This window comes from Plectropomus leopardus, chromosome 11 (assembly GCF_008729295.1).
Source record: "Plectropomus leopardus isolate mb chromosome 11, YSFRI_Pleo_2.0, whole genome shotgun sequence".
NCBI lineage: Eukaryota > Metazoa > Chordata > Actinopteri > Perciformes > Serranidae > Plectropomus > Plectropomus leopardus.
Window position 1 is genome coordinate 19,391,089 of NC_056473.1, and position 14,316 is coordinate 19,405,404.

At 40.5% G+C, this 14,316-nt stretch overlaps 1 protein-coding gene across 1 annotated transcript in view; it reads left to right on the plus strand.

Annotated features, from left to right (window-relative positions):
• Nucleotides 1–14,316, plus strand: part of cdh13 (cadherin 13, H-cadherin (heart)) — a 323,390-nt gene that overhangs the window by 227,884 nt on the left and 81,190 nt on the right. The window contains exon 8 of the mRNA XM_042496074.1: nt 5,276–5,454. Within this exon, the coding sequence (XP_042352008.1) occupies nt 5,276–5,454 (179 nt within the window). The remainder of the gene's footprint in view (nt 1–5,275; nt 5,455–14,316) is intronic.

The window sequence follows — 14,316 nt, forward strand, 5'->3', positions numbered from 1 at the left end:
TAGCACAGGTGGCAGTTTTTCAGATAGATAACCAGGCAGGCAAGCAGACTGTAAGGTTGGTGAATAAATTGTCAAATACCTATGTATATGCGACAGTGCCTTAAGAGATGACTGTATACATATCAGTTTAATGGGCTTGAGAAATTTAACGGATATGGGTTGAGGCAGGTAATGAACAAGCTACTAGGCGAGTGTAAGTCTGACACACTTTAAGTGTGCGCATGAAGTGATTTTATCTAAAGAAAATCGGATCCTTCGAATCATCTCTTTGAAATGATTTTACAGCAGACACAAAGGCAAACAGACAAGTGGGCTTCAAAACACAGAAGAGTGGAGTAGTTGTAACAATAGGCAGGCAAACAGGGTAGACAGGTAGAGTACAATGCAGTATTTAGTCAAATAGATAGCCCAGCTACTGAAAGTTGCTTCACCAGTATGCACCTCACATCTTAATAGACATCACTGCATGTATTTACAGCAGAGAAGGAGACTCATGTTTAGACGTGATTGGGGATAAATGGCTGCACAAACAATGAAAATCACAGAGGCACAATTTAGCTTTTCCGTCTTTTTGAATGCTTAATACTACTAAGACTACCATATACTAGGTCAAAACCTTATATATGGCTGGACAGAGTGTGAAACACTAGGGGTCTTTTCATTTGAAAGGACTTTTAGTTTGAAACAGGAAGTGCCCAGAATACACCGAGTCACAGACTTTCATTCGCCTTGACTTTAACTGAGCACGCTGGCCCTATTGTTGCAGTCCAGCCAAAAATGAATTAGTGCACTTTAAAATGAAGGTCAGTAAACTGAGACATAGTCGCACAGCAGAAAGGACCTGCTTTCTCTGGAGCGCTACCCATTGATTGAGCTGGTTTTTGTTTTGCTCCATTCAACATAACCTTCCTCCCCCCTCTTCAGCCCCAGCTGGGTATGAATATCTCCATGTGACTGGCGGAGACTCCACAGCCATCCGCCAGTCAGTCAGTCACTCACTCACAGACAGACTTCCACACTTTAAGGGCTGGCCTCGCATGCTGCGGTCCAGCTAAAAAGGTTCATTGATTCATTTTAATGGTTGAAAAGACTTGAGGAGGAAAAACAATCTAATATTTCATGCAAAAAAGTATATATTAGGGAACAGCCAGAAAAAGTAATTTAATTTCTGGAGCAGAAATATGCTTTTATTTCCTATTATTTTGGTTTCATGTTGCAAACCATTGCATGTGGCTAAATGAGTTTTTAATAGTGTTCCTGTTATGTCCTTTAAGAAATACAAGTTCAAGAAGAAGGCCACTGAAGGGAAAAGTAATAAGGTTTTTGCATTGCTTGTCTGAGTGTGCGAGTTTGAGAGTTCCAGTAAAATGTCTTTTATACATATTTTAAAACCAATGAAAACATTAGGTATTCACTACTCAATAAGAAACTAGGAAAGTGAAAGTACAGGGGGAAAAAAATGTTGTGTTCATGTAAGAACCCATCACTCATTATAAGAAGCTAATTGGGAAAATTGTTGGTAATTTACTGCAGTGCTCCTTACTGTTCTCACTGAAGCGTTTTGATTGTTAAACTGTTACTGACAACAAACCTGTCCACTTTTTAGACTCAGTTTTCCTGTGATTCTGTGGTCAGTTAACGAGGTATTTGTTAAAAAGTTAATTATCTCGTATTTTTTTGTTGTGAACCATACACACCCTAAAATACAAATGACATTGTACACACTCACATTGTCACATTTCTGTTATTTTGTTATTCGGAATCTCAGTGTGGCTACAAGTTAAAAATAGACAGATATAATTTGACTGTTAAGGGCCCAAAATGTGTTAAAGATAATTTGCAGGTTAACCACATAATTATTGGTTGCAGTTTTTCTACTCCTCTTTTGTTTTTTTACTTTCTGTTTCATTCTCTGTGCCTCCCTCTGCCTTCTCACATGTCCATTTACATTTATTTCTAGTACGACCTCTTCACTACATTCTGCTTTTTAAGAATGTGTGCTTGCGATTCATCATCATGTCCGATCTCCACAGTGTTGGTACTGAATGAGATGTTTCATCTTTGAACTTCCTTTGATCTCATTCACACCTTTGAATAGAACGGGTCAGCTCTCATATTTTCTCAGTCACTTCAGTCTGATTAATATAAATCCCATTTCAGGTTTTGGAATTTCTATCATACATCCTGAATAATTTAAAAAGACGTCCCAATCACTCACACTCATGCAGATACACTATGACACATAGACAGTGTGTGTGTGAGCACACAAAGTAGACATATACTAGCGTCACATTTACCCATTTTTTAAAAAAAATATCTTGTCTGTGTTCTCTTGCTTCATCTTGGCTTCTCACACCGTGTCAGTTCCCTGGTGGCACCAACAGATCTGCCGGCCCCCACTGATTTCCCTTGGTGTTTGAGAAAGATATAGGAGTTAGCTGTAGGCAGCAGTACCGTATCCCACCAGCCTGTGTGATGAAATCAATCCAAAACATGTGTATGTCTGCTGTATGTAGCCGTGCTCTCTGCTTCTTTCCCCTCTTTTTTCGACTGAGCACCGCACAGGTGCAGCTCATTATACAGTAACTTGATAGACAGTGTTTGCAGACTCTCTCTCTGCCGTCTCCATCTTTATTGTATCACTTTCCTCCTCATCCAGTCAGAGCTGGTGTCACCCAGCAGCATGGCAGATGGGTCCAAGTGATAGCAAGGTAATGGCTGTCCTGTGCATTCACATCCATCCCACCGTATAACCAACTGATGCAGTTAAAATTGATTGAGCCCTGGGTCCTGCCAGGGGATGGCGCCAATAGGAGAAGGCAATGAATCCTCACCGAGGCCACCCGCACCATATCATGATATGATTAAACACATCAGACATCAGTATTAGAGTTATACGCAGCCCCATTGTCCCATTACAGAATGCTTGATGTTTATCATGTAAGCTGATTGATGCTGATGCTGTGTTGTATTCTGGACTAACCAACTGCTTATTGGTTACATGATGCTCATTTGTGAGTGGAATTATGGTATCTGATGAGGACAGTGAGGATTGAGAGGTTCAGCTTGACTCTGATATCCCATAAAACATGTAATATGATTGCATTGCTTCCAAAAGACCTCGGTTAGCTGGTGGATTGAGAACATAATTCACTGAGATCTGTTCAAGATAACCAATTTAGTCATCGTTTTTAATGCTAATTTGCTGCCGGTTGGTGTGTCTGTGTGCAAAAGTGTGTGCGCCACCATGTGTGTTTGTGCACAGGCTCACAGAGTCATCTCTAAAAGAGTGGCTCTTGAGGTGTGAAGTGGAACAGAGTATAGGTAATGAAGAAGATGGGACTGTGTAATTATTCTGCAGAGGAAGGATTACTGGTTTACTTAACTATTAATGGTTCACCTTGAAGTGAAAATGCCAAGGGGATAAGACCCACACCTCTCTGCCCCTCATTACCTTCAGCTGGACTAAAAACGTTTGGTGCTTAGCTGCCATTATTTAATGTAGACTTTGCATATTTTCCAGAAGCCCTTTTGTGTCTTATTTGAATAGTTTGGCTAATGCACTGTGGCAAAGTACTGTCGGGTATTAAGGAGAAGCATGAAAAAAGATCGATGTTTATGAGCCATGCTACGGAGTGCTGCTATTTGGTGCTTAGGAGAATGTTTTGCTAAGTATGTGGGTCAAGTAAGAAATCACAAGGGGGTTCCTGGCAGACGACACATAAAACTTCAGCGCGCTTAATAATTTCACTAAAGGAAATAATAAGCTGCATGTAAGGTAACCTAGACAGGGATTTTGCAATATAAATGCCAGCTCTTGTATCGATGAAAAAACTGAAAGCAGAACTATCCACATTGATTAGTTGTGTCATTTTAGAATTACAGCACATTACTGCAAACAAATCTACTGATTATAGTACTTAACTGTTTACAGTGAAATATGGCAACCTACCATTTACACAAATCACTTTAGATTTCACACACCCATTCTTGCACTTGGATGTGATGCATTTCCTAATTCTTACCCTATCCTTAACCATCATATCTAAATGCCCACCTCTAACCCTTACCCAAACCCTAACCCTAACCTAAGCAGCCTGAACCTTAAAACCAAGTCTTAACCTTCAAACGGTTCTTTGAAGAAGTTAGGAACGACCAAAATGTCCTGACTTTGTTGCTTAAACAACACTATGTAGCAAGTACAAGTTGGTCACACACACGCACACACACACACACACACTTAGAAGTATCCATCTGTGTCCCTCATCAAAAGGCAGTCACTCATCTCTCTAAGAAGGAGTCAAACTTAAAGCTTAAACAAATTGAAGCGGTGTCCTGCTTGTCAAGAGGTGTCTGACTGCCAGCTGATGACAGCAAGAACATGAAGCACTGGATGAAGATGCAGTTTATAGATACTTCTGCAGAAATAGAAAGCACTACTCAGAAGTGACATGACCTAACAAGGTTTATATCTGTGTGTGTGCATGCATGTGTGGGAGCACATGTCCGTGCCTTTGCATGTGTACATTTAGGTATGCACAGATTAAGTGTGTATCCCGTTGAATCTGTGCGAGTATATCTCATCACTGATGGGAGAGAGAGATCTAGTGTTGGGGGTGTTTCAAGGATTGCCTCCTTTTTCAGCTCAGCTGCAGCGGGCAGGATTTTCATTTTTATTCCCATTGCCAAATAAAATGCACCATGTTGTTAGAGCTGACACGAGGGGGAAAAAACACATTAATAGGAACAGCCAACTTTTTAAGCAGCTATCAGCAGTTTAAAATTGCGCTGTTCATACACCTGCTGCCGTGATGGGTCTCATTTTAGATCACCAAACACAAAACATATTGAAATGCATAAGAAATATCATGTAGGCAACAATCTAGTCTCACTTTGATTGGCTTGGCTAAACTGGGTTGCTAGCTTAAAACATGCATCTACAGCCTTTAGGATATTAGGCTTTTGGAAAAGAAAATGTCAAAATTTGGATATCTTTTCGAAGAGTCTGGTATCTTTACCTGCTTCATATGTTCCACTAGCTCCATTTCTCATCTGAGAAGCCTTTTGTCCTTCATGTTTTAGTTACACAGTGAAAATGGTCATCAGTCTCCAGAGGAAAAAAGCAAGCTGCTGTATCTTCTAAAATTGTGTTTCACTGAATTTGTGTAAAAACATTTTATGTACGACTTCAGGGTTTAGCTCCCTCTCTCAGCTATTTTACATATCAACTATGTTTTAGCTAAGACTCAACCCTGTCTCTCATTGTCTCCTCCAGGAACCACAGTGATGACAATGACGGCGTTTGACGCAGATGACCCCTCCACAGATAATGCAGCATTGCGTTACAACATCATCAGGCAGTCGCCAGACAAGCCTTCCCCTAACATGTTCTACATCGATGCAGAAAGAGGCGACATTGTCACCGTCATCTCCGACAAGTTACTTGACAGAGAGGTGGGTTGTCTTAGTAATCGTGTGCATATGTGTGTGTGTGTGTGTGTGTGTGTGTGTGTCCACTGAGTGATGGTCCTTTTTCAAGTGGCACAAAGTCAAGTGTGACTTTGTACTGGATAGGTTGTCAACAGCCTCACACTTGATGCTGACATGTCTGAGCTGCAGCCTTTGGTACATCTGTTCTTTCTCAACATGCCAGAAAGTGTACAGTTTGTGTGTGCGTTATATTCCACCTATATGCATGTGCCATTGTGAGAATAAGTGCTGGTGCATTGAGCAGGCACAGAAGCCAGATGAGCGTCTCTCCATTTCCCCATCTAAGCGGAGCGAGACAACAGGATGATTGCTTTTTCAGCAGGGTGACGAATGCCAGAACATTGATTGGGTTCGCTGGTGGAAGAGGAATATTAGCTGTTGTCAGACACTTAGCGCATAGTTTAATTGAGGTGATACACACTCATCCGCCGGCTCTGGCGGTGTCCAACAAGCCCGGCTGAAAACCTCCCATCCGGAACTGCTGGAACCATGGCGGCTAACCGCCCTGATGAGCCGGCCCCTGAGCGACAGTCAACTGTTTAATAGAGACGTAATTGATTAAAAGTACGGTGAAATGAGATGTAATCAATGCATGAGCACTGTTGATGCTGGTTTTGTGAAGCAATTGAGAGAGATGGAATAATTCGAGATGTGTTTCTTCTCTGTCAGTGTGAGACTTTTGTCTAGTGTATCTTTTCAAGGATATTTCAATAGATCCATTAAGAGAAAAAAAAACAGTAGCTGTTCTCCTCCGTACATCTGAAACTGAGATTTATTACAACCACTAACAGGTTGGTGTTGGAATATGCAGTTGAATGCCTTTGAAGAAGGGACATAGCTAAATTATCAGCCCGTTTGCAGCCTCAATAAATCTTTGGAAAAAAAAACAAAACAGGTTCTTCCTATCACTTTATTCTTCAGGCGATAAACTTCTGAAGTTATGAGTAAGTCCTTCAAAGTCACCGAGACCTGAGACACAAGTCAGAGACTCACATCTGAGTCAAGTTTGATTATTTCACTAACACCGCTGATTTAATGAGCACCTCAGGTGGCGGCCACAGTGGGTACGTCCGCACAGTTTTTCAGTTAATTTACATCAGAAGCTGTTTGGACTCATTACACACCTGTTCCTGTCAGATGTAAATCTGTTTTGAGTCAGAGTGATGGAAATGTTTTTACTATTATCTGTTGAACCTGTTGGAACAGTTTTTGTCTACATTTGTAGAGAACCTGGATGATTTTGCACATCTATTAACATCTCATGGGAAGTGCTAAAAGTTGTTTAAAGGAAGCTGCATGAAGCACGACAACTTGTCTAAATTGATGTCACTTGGGTCAGTGTGTATTGGGGGTGAAGACTACAAGTCTAAAATGGATTGCGTTAATTGAATATTTTCTTTCACTGAGGATTTTTTTAACAATGCCAGGAAAATCTGATGGCCTTCTGTCATTTTAACAGAACACTCAGGTCAATGAACCATTACTTTCAGTAATTCACATCCCTGTTCAGTTGGGGGCTTGTGCATTAATTATCTTAAAAAGTTGTCATAGCACTGATAAACTAGGAGAAAAATGTGGGGCTGGTCAGTTCAGCTTTTGCCAGGTTGGCACGTGCAGCAACACAGCAGCTGAAGCTGCTAACATCCAACACCGAGCTGTGTGAAAGGTGAAAATACCTGAAGGGACAGCTGCTTCTCACATCATATGGTTTATTTTGGAAAAACAAAATCCCACAGAAATTAGATAAATGTAAGAGTTTCTCTCTCAACTCTTCCTCACTTCCAAAAACGGCGGCCCTCGCTGTTGGGTTTATGCTTCATAGCTGCGGCAATGTTGGTCCTACATAGTAAATGTCTGATGGTTCTGCATTGTGAGGTGAATGGAATTTTTTTTTGTGAACTTGGTTGATGAACCAATATTGTGTCATCGGCCACATGCAGTAAATTTGGAAACAAGCTGGGGGATAAAATCGGGCCACCATTTGCCACTAGGCTGGACTTTGGACATTAAACATTACAGTGTATAGTTCCAACAAAGAATAGGGCAGTCATTTAGTCACTGTTTTAAAATATCGGGCGAGTAATTTTTAAATGCGGTGTCCTCCCACTGCAAAGGATTAGAAAAGAATTAGAAAATAAATGTAATGGCTGGGGATTTTTTAGTCTATTTCTCTGATATTTTTCCATGAATTAGCTCTGCTGTGACAGAGGCCTTCTTAGCATTGCCATTTTCTCCTGTTTTCCCTGCTGTGCTAACCCATTTGTGATCTACAGCAACTCATTGCACACAAATCTTTCTGTCCGAATGTCCTCATTCAACACCATGGCATTTTATAATATGTCTTTAGAACTATAGAAATACTGTTGTAATAGGTCAGTGAATTACCTATGTGAAAGATTGCATGCAATTAAGTGGTATCAGACCCAGAAATCATTTTCACTTCAAAGTCAAAGAAATTCAACTCAATAGGGTGACTTTTTCCACTGAACAGATAGGACTAATCCATGACACCAATATAACTGCAGCTGTGGCCACCTAAAAGCTGTATGAGCCCGAAGCACCATGTATGATTGTCTTAGTGATGTATCTACAAGTGTATATCCCCCATATCTGCGACACAGCCATAATTTATTAGTGTGCTGGGCTCTTAAAAAAAACATCCTCAGGGATTTAAGCATTAGTCCAGCCGCACTGCAGCATCTCTGTAAAAAAAAAAAAAAAAAAAAAAAAAGAAAGAAAGAAAAAAGTGATGCTTCTTCAGAAGCACAGTCAGTCGGCAGAGCCAGATGGAAGTGCAGAAGGCATAAGTTTTAAACTGTCCTCCTCTAGGTCTGGAGAGATTTAAACCCAGCCACTTCAGCACATTCTCATAAATATGGCTCTGACATGACACCCATCGATTCCATCTGCTATGCAGTGTATAGTGTTTGGAGACAGCATGACCAGCATATGTGTGCAGTATATGTGTGACAGAGAGAGAAAGAGAGACACCAAAACAAAGAGGAAGCAGAGGGAGAGGAACAAAGATGAAGCCAGAGATTGCCAAACTTTGCCCCTACATTGTCTAAATTCCACAGGCTTAATTCAGGTGGCGCTCTAAGTGTATTTGAATAGACACCTCACCTACCCTGGGGAAGCAGAAAGCAATCTGGAGAAAATTGGAAAATCAATTTTGTCACGTTGGAATCAGTTTGATTTTTCCCTGTAGTGCTTTTTCTGTGGCACAAAATCCTGCCTTAATATGTACATTTATTCTAGCACTGTGTTTTTCTCCTCACTTCACTTTAGACACACCTCCCCTCACCGTCTCATATTATTCTGACACAGTATGCAGCTGGATCAACAATGGCAGGCTGTAATTTTTGACAACCAATATTGCTGGGGGATGAGGCCATGTTCATAAGTCTTCCACTGGATACACATGGAAATCTCTCTTAATCATCTGAGCGCTCTTTGAAGAAATCAGTCTTACAAAAATGTCCATCTTCACCTGTTTTCTTAGAAAATCTGAAAATGTCTACTTATGAGCTGAGGCTGTGCAGTGCAGCCCTCTCATTCGAACACATCTACATACTGCCACGCTGGAATTTAAATTATTCAACTTTTCTTTTCTTTGCACATGTAGAAAAAATGTCAAATCGGATCAGAAAAGTCAATATACTGCAAGAAGCAGGTGGGGTGTCAGTCTTTAACTTAATAACATATTTCTGATTAGGTCTAACAGGGAATAAATTTGACTGGTAATGAGAAAGAAAAGGGTTGAAATCTCTCACCAATATTAATAAGTCTGGTCCACTTTATTTGGCCAATGTGAAGGAAGGCATGCAGCAGCTCGACAGAGGCAGCGTGTGAGATGTTATATTATCTTTCTAAAAGATGGAAATGAATTAAGGCTTGTTGTTCTTGGCCGTATCAGTGTGTGTTAGAAAGAAATAATTTCTAAGCTAAAAGGAGCAGTGTGTAAGATTTTGGGGGGATTTAGCTGCATCTAGTGGTGAGGATTGCAGATTGCAACCAGTGGAAATTTCTCCCTGTTAGGAGTACTTAAGCATTTATTGTTGAGGAGGTTTTTAGCAGGAACCGAATTAGACATAGAGGTCTCCTCCTCTCCAAAATAACTCCCCAAAAAACAAGTTATTACAACCAGTAAAAACACTGAACAAAGTAGTTTCATGATACAAATCATTGTTTCTCCCACACTGTTTGCCACACTGCATATAGGCCGCTAACCGAGCACCTGCTTACGTGTGCTTACTTTTTTTTTTTTATCCAGATTTAAACATGAGTAGAGGTCACGTCCTTTCAAAAACAAGTGGACCTGATTATGTAATCCTGTAAAAACGCTGAGTAAAGCAATTTCACATTCATTTCAGTTTTCGACTGCTAGCCCAGCACCTGCTAATGTGTGCTCACCTTTTTTACTTTGATAACATAAGATCCAAATGTTTTGGAGGTTTTTACTGTGAGCCAAGTTATCAGCATATATCTGTGTTTTTCAGACACTGTCGTTGCAGAGGGGCTGCTTACTAAGGTAACTGATGTAACAATCAGATGATCCTATCTGGAGCCAATGTTCGGTTTGTCCATTCACATGGCAGTGCAACATGCCGAACTCCAAACAAGAGGACCTGCAACCTATTCAGATATCAACAGCTCATTCTAAGGTTACCAAAACCTACAATTCTTATTGATTATACACTAATGAAAAATACTAATGATATTATGCTCAATTTCTGCCAATATATTCCCCTAAATCCTACACAATGGACCTTAAAATTGATAAATTAGCTTTTTAGAGAAAAACACAATAACACCATAGATATTATTCATAGACGAACTTCATCATAGAGGCTGAAGATACTGTCCTGATGATCCTACGTAAGACAGAAAAACTAATCCCTATATCTCTGCTGGCTGATTTTCAGCCAAACCCTAGTTTCCCCAGTCAGCTGTGCTTTCACGTAACACATCGCATTGTCACGGCCCAAGTGCCGCACATCCTTTGCAGATGCTTGTGAACTGGAGGAGCAGAGATGTGAATCAGTAAGAATCAGTGAGTAGGGAGGAAGATGGAGGCTGGCAGGCAGGAAGCACAGCAGATTTCCCTCTAGTCTACAAAATAACAAGGCTCCTTTGAATTTGTTCAACTTCCACAGTTCATTCATGATAAGCTAGACAGACATTTGTAACAAACATAAATCTGCAGTGGTGCATGTGTGTACAAACATGTTCTGTGGTCTATTCATTCATACATTCTGATTTATACTGTCCTGATAAATACTAATTTACCAGCAAGCACGCACACACACGCACACACACACACATAGAAAGATGGGGACAAGGGTTGGGGCATATGAGAGGCAATAACTCTAAATCTGAAAACTGAAAGTGCAGTGCTGAAGTTATCTGCTTGAACTTCATGCAGAATACGTTTGAAGCTACTGTACAATGGTAGAGAGATCACTTCCTAGACATGCACACAGACAGACATCTGCTGGTACCACACACACACACACACACACACACACACACACACACACACACGCACACAACAATCACTGTGATCTATTTCAGTCTATAGAGTGTCTGTGTGCAGGCAGGCTGTAACCAGAGAGGACAGACTGCTAATAGCAGTGTGACTTTCTGACTCTCTAATGCTCTCTGGCCAATCTGGGAGCTGTCACTGCTAAGGATAGCCAATCGATGGAGTCGGCCGACCCCTCCATCCCCTTACATGTTCTACTAAGGTGAATTACATGGAGATAAAATGGATGTCTGCGTGTGTGCATGTGTGTGTGTGTAGGTTTGTGATGTGTCTGTTCAAGTAAGTAAAACCATACCTTTCTCTAAATTCTTTAATTACCTTCTTCCATCTGTGGAGATGAGTTGTGAGTGCTTGTTAAATCAGACAGTAAGCACTTCTTAACAACCAATATGGTAAAACAACATGTTTTGTTTTTAAAGCTTTTTTTTTAGTAACTTTCAGATAAAATAGTAGCGCTTAACAATTATTATCTGAAAAAGATGTGCACCTGAAAATGAAAAAAAACAAAAAACAAAGACATTATGATTTAACTCTGAGTCTGTTGGAAATATGCAGCCTGTTTTACTGTATACATTAAAAATAATCATGTTGACATGATGGCTGTTGAGGCATCATCTGTCAGCAAATGATTCTTGCTGGTGTGTTGTGTATATTAAGGACCTACTTTCCTGTCGCCTACATTGTAAATGTGTTTTCTTTACATCAGCTGCTCTGTTATGCTTTACTAGTACATATCCAGAGTGACAGGTAGATGGATGTATGTACACAATTGTTTCTGATCAGCAGTATCGTATGTAATGGCGGCTGTAAGTAAAGTGACCTGGTGTTTGTTTGGTGTGACCTTGGCGTTGTGCTTCCTGACAGTGTTTGGCTGATAAGAAAGCTTATCCTGTCTAATGGCTTATTTGGCTCAGTGGCCGAAGTGGCTACATGCCTGCACGCTGTGATGAATGACAACTGAAGCTTTGGCAGGTCCCACTCTGCGGAAAGCTGCATTCATTTTCTCCATTGTTGTGATTCTTCCACTCTTTATTGCTCTTTTTTCCCCTCGCTGTGCCCGTTCATTGCATTGTTTTCTCACTTATTTTCATTTTGTGTTATTTTCTCTCTTGTCTGTCTGCCTCACTGTCTACCGCTTTTTTCTGTCAGCTTCGCCTCCCCCTCTCTGTCAACACTTCACTCTGGACATCCAATTACTCGCAGGTCATCGCATAGTGATTCCATTCAGAGCAGCGCCATTCAGCACGGGCCTCAAACAGCCATTCAAATTACATCCTCGGCTGCCTTCAGAGTTGGCGCTCGGCAAAATGTTGTTTTCAACCATTTCTGGGGGCACCACCTAATCTGATCCCCCAAACATAATTGAATGTCAGTCGTCACATAAAGATGCTTCCCTCTCTTCAATTAGCGTCTCGTTTCCTCGTGTCACGGCAACGAGACAAAGCAGACAGAGAAATATTTACTCCTCCCAGGTAGAGGCCAGAGAGAGTTATTATATTATGTCATTTATATGCAAATAATACAGCACAGGGAACACATTGATAAGATTTCATTACAGCAGATCTGATGTGCGCTTCAGTTTATAAACTCCCTTTCATTCCCCTATTATGATCTGGAGATTGGAAAGCGAGGGTAGATGAGCTGGGTGGAGAAATACAGACAGGTACAGACGCTGTTAGAAGGCCCAGAAGACGAAGAGAGTGGAGAAGAGAGACACGCAAACCCAGCATGAAAAGGTGCAGCACAGCCTGGGAGTCAGCTGACAAGAGGGACGGACGATCAGAGAGGGAGTGAAGTGCCCGTTCGATATCTGCTGAGAGATGCATCCTCCAGTCGGCGGCCTAATGGAGAAGTGAGACTGAGGAAGGTTCATGGGTGCAGAGACAGTGGCACAATGGAGAACAATTTTTAGCAACAGCATAGGGATTTTATTCATAGCAACAACAAAGAAACCAAGGCACTTTGTATTCACCACCGAGTGAGATGTTTTTTTCAACCGTATCTGTAGCCATGAGCTTCAGTGTTGTGCAGAAGTAATTTAAAGATACAGAAAGTGTATATCTGCAAGAACTGAGAGCATCAGGACCTACAGTATATAAATGAACTACAGCCAGTGTGTATAAATGAACTACAAGCAGTGTGGGCTACAAGTACTGTGAAATATATTCATAGGTCTTTTTACTCTTCAAAAATAGTTGATTCAAAATGTTCTTTCTATACCCTGTTGCATTCTGTATGAAGTGGCCAATTCTGTGAAGTTTTATGATGCTTTGGGCCTCGTGTGCATGTAGAAAAGGAGGACTGTAGCTGGTTTTGACATCCAAAATTGATAGTTATGCTGATGATAACACAATGACCTTTAAAGATTGATTTTTCCTTTTCTGTTTTTAATTAACTAACATGCAAACTTTGTGTTTGCCTGCGTGGGCATGTGTGTAGGCTTGCAGTATGTTCCAGTGCCTCCAATATTTTAAACAATTCTTACTCTTTGTCAAAATCAATACAGTAGACTATTTTAACAATGGAAATCATCTTGAAAACTAAAAAGCTCAGAATAATTACTTACAAAGAAGCTTTAATTTTAGAAGACTTGTAATGTGAAATCATGGCACTTAACTTGTAGATGATTCAAATATAAAATGACAGATGGATGCAGATTTTTTTGGGCTTATCATTAACATATACTGGGGTATCTGCAGGTCCATAAAAAGTCTAAAAATGTTCTCAATTCAATTGTGTAAATGTAAAATTTATTTCTAAGTGCTACTTGTATAACGTCAGAACTAAACAAACCTTTCAGATGAGAGGAGGAAACATCTTCAGTTGCATGCACTATGCACTCACCTGTTAGCAAATGCTGATTAACCCAACTCAGTCGAACAGCCATTCAGTAAGAACAAGATGATTTGTCCAAAAATCTGTCTTAAATTTGGTTTAAAAAATGATCTTGAGAAGTGTCTGATACCGGTACACACCTTGATACAAGGCACTGCATGTTTATTCAAGTCCCCCTCTATGTTGTAAGACATACAAATAATCTGCTTTTAATAATAGATGCATCATATACTTCTCTCATAGCAAAACCCAGAATCTATGGTGGTTTAAAGTCTTCACATTACACTTTTGTGAGCTGCATATTGGACCGTACAGTACATATGATAAAAGTTCTAATCAGTGCATCTTGGCTGGTACTTTACACTGGCTGATGTGAAATGCAAGACCTTATTTTATGCCTGTGTACCTCCCAGATACTAACAACATTTCTTCTCAGCTGTTAAAGT